At 38.6% G+C, this 2111-nt stretch overlaps 1 protein-coding gene across 2 annotated transcripts in view; it reads left to right on the forward strand.

The window, feature by feature from the left end:
- The window catches only part of f13a1b (coagulation factor XIII, A1 polypeptide b), a 29832-nt gene that overhangs the window by 10980 nt on the left and 16741 nt on the right, over positions 1-2111 (forward strand). The window contains exons 14-15 of one of the 2 annotated variants that reach the window (XM_040045022.1): positions 276-412; positions 610-1030. The exons of the other annotated variant lie outside the window; for it this stretch is intronic. Of the exons in view, the coding sequence (XP_039900956.1) occupies positions 276-412; positions 610-751 (279 nt within the window). The 3' untranslated portion in view covers positions 752-1030. Of the gene's footprint in view, positions 1-275; positions 413-609; positions 1031-2111 lie in introns of those variants that run through there. 2 annotated transcript variants of the gene reach the window in all.

Raw genomic sequence — 2111 nt, forward strand, 5'->3', positions numbered from 1 at the left:
CAGAAACACTTTGTTTCACAATTTATTTAGTTTTTGTTCTTAGAGTTTTTTTTCTATTTCTGATGTGTTTTGTGTGCTTTTGCAGCATTTTTCTCTTTGCTGGTGTTTCTTCAGTTGCAGTGTGCATCCTACATCACATTAAAGACAAACCTGGTTGCACTCGGGCAGTTTACTTTGCTTTCATTACATGTTTGATGTCCTATCCAGCAACTGTTTATCATATACAAAGTTGGATTTTAGGGGTGGATTTTTTACATTTCCTGTGTGTACTTCAGGTGTCTGGTAGAGGCAAAGTGAGTGAAGAGATGATAGCAACTGTGGAGTTCACAAACCCCTTCAGCTTCAACCTGGAGAACGTCTACATTCGCATGGAAGGACCTGGGATGATGGAGCCAAAGTCCAGGTATTACAGGTGAGTGATCATGAACAACTGTTTGTATAAAATATTTCCACATAAAACCAAAAACTGGTTTCATCCAGTTTCATCTTATTCCTTTGGATGAGATTTTATAACCTCCAAATAGTAGCAAAAAGGAAAAAACACAAACACCTATTTCAAAGGTTTCTGCGTCTTGCTTTAATATTTTTGACGTGTTTGTCTTTTCTCAGGTTGGTCATAGGAGGCTCTTCTCTGACCTGGACTGAGTATTTCACTCCGCAGAGGGCCGGGACAAGCAGGGTGATCGCCACTCTGGACTGTCCTGCTCTCCGGCAGGTCCAAGGCCAGGCGTCTGTCACCATCAACCCCTGAGAATTGCTACGTTCACAAACGCCCAGCATTATTTAGCCTCAGTTATTCTTTTACCACATATAGGCCTATATCATTGTTATGCAACTACAGTTTTTCAGCTACATAGCTTCAGCATTGCTGATATTGTTTTCAAATGCTGCACAGATAGTAGTCAAATTAATAGCTAGCTGCTAAATGGCTTATATTTTATATAATATAATCCGGTTGTTAAGTGATGACGTGACGAATCCTACTTCCGGGCCTAAAGTAGTCTGCGTTTAGTCTGGCTTTTGTGTTGTTAACATGTTTAATGTTTTGTATTTTCTTCTATTTGATCTCAAAAAGCTCCTAAAACAGTCAGTGATCACTGTTGACCTCCCTCGGCTTTTATTACCGCTAATCATTTATTTAAGCTCAGTTTTTAAAACCTTAGGATGTAACTACAGCCCAGCCCATGCAGCAGTATATGAATGACTGACCTCGTATTGTGGATGGATTATCTCAGTTGTTCTCCTGGCTGAAGTTTGGTCCTTTTACAGCATCCTGCCATGCGATTACATTTGTTCCTGACCACCGAGAACCCTCACGTTAACTTTTATCGAGTGGAAAAAAAGTTTGCTTATTTATATTATGCTAACATAGCTGTGTCGCTAGCGGTCACGTAGCACATCATTATATACCAGCTAGCCAAACTTCAGTAACCCTACAAACGTCACTGTTGTTTAGTTTTCTGTCTTCATTTATGTTGGAAGTGATAACAGAGCTGTACGTTTTAATTTGTTTCCAAAACCCCGCAGTCAGCACATGCTATATTGTATTTAGATAGAAGCTAGCGAGCTAACTTCCTGCTAACTTCTAACTCCGTTAAATGTAATAAATTCCGTTTTCATGGATGCCTGGATGTTAAACTCAATTGTTACACCTGGTAGAGCAGAACGCTGATCATTTTATTAAAGATGAAAGAGTTTAGACAGTTTTTCAACTCTCAGTAATGCCATAGTGATCGTTTGATATATGGACCTGCAGCGGAGTTTAGACCCAGACACGGCTAGTGACGTCAGACTTAACGACCGGATATATATAACAGATTCAGTTTTGTAGTAAATGAACTCCAAAGGAAACATATAGAGCCCTTTTCTTGTAAAACACATTTAGCTGTGGACAAAAATGCCACAGACAAGAAAGATTATCATCCCACTGGAGCTTTTCTCTCTTCACTCATGTTTTTAACTCTCATTTTAACACAGTTAACTTTTTAAACTCTTCTACCAGATGGTTTACTATGTTTAACAGTTACTTGATTATGAATTAAAATATTTTTTAGATGTTGTTTGCATAATGTCACCACAATTCAAATGAAATGTCACAGTTTACGAATGGA

This window comes from Simochromis diagramma, unplaced genomic scaffold (genome assembly GCF_900408965.1).
Source record: "Simochromis diagramma unplaced genomic scaffold, fSimDia1.1 OVJJ01000590.1, whole genome shotgun sequence".
Lineage (NCBI taxonomy): Eukaryota > Metazoa > Chordata > Actinopteri > Cichliformes > Cichlidae > Simochromis > Simochromis diagramma.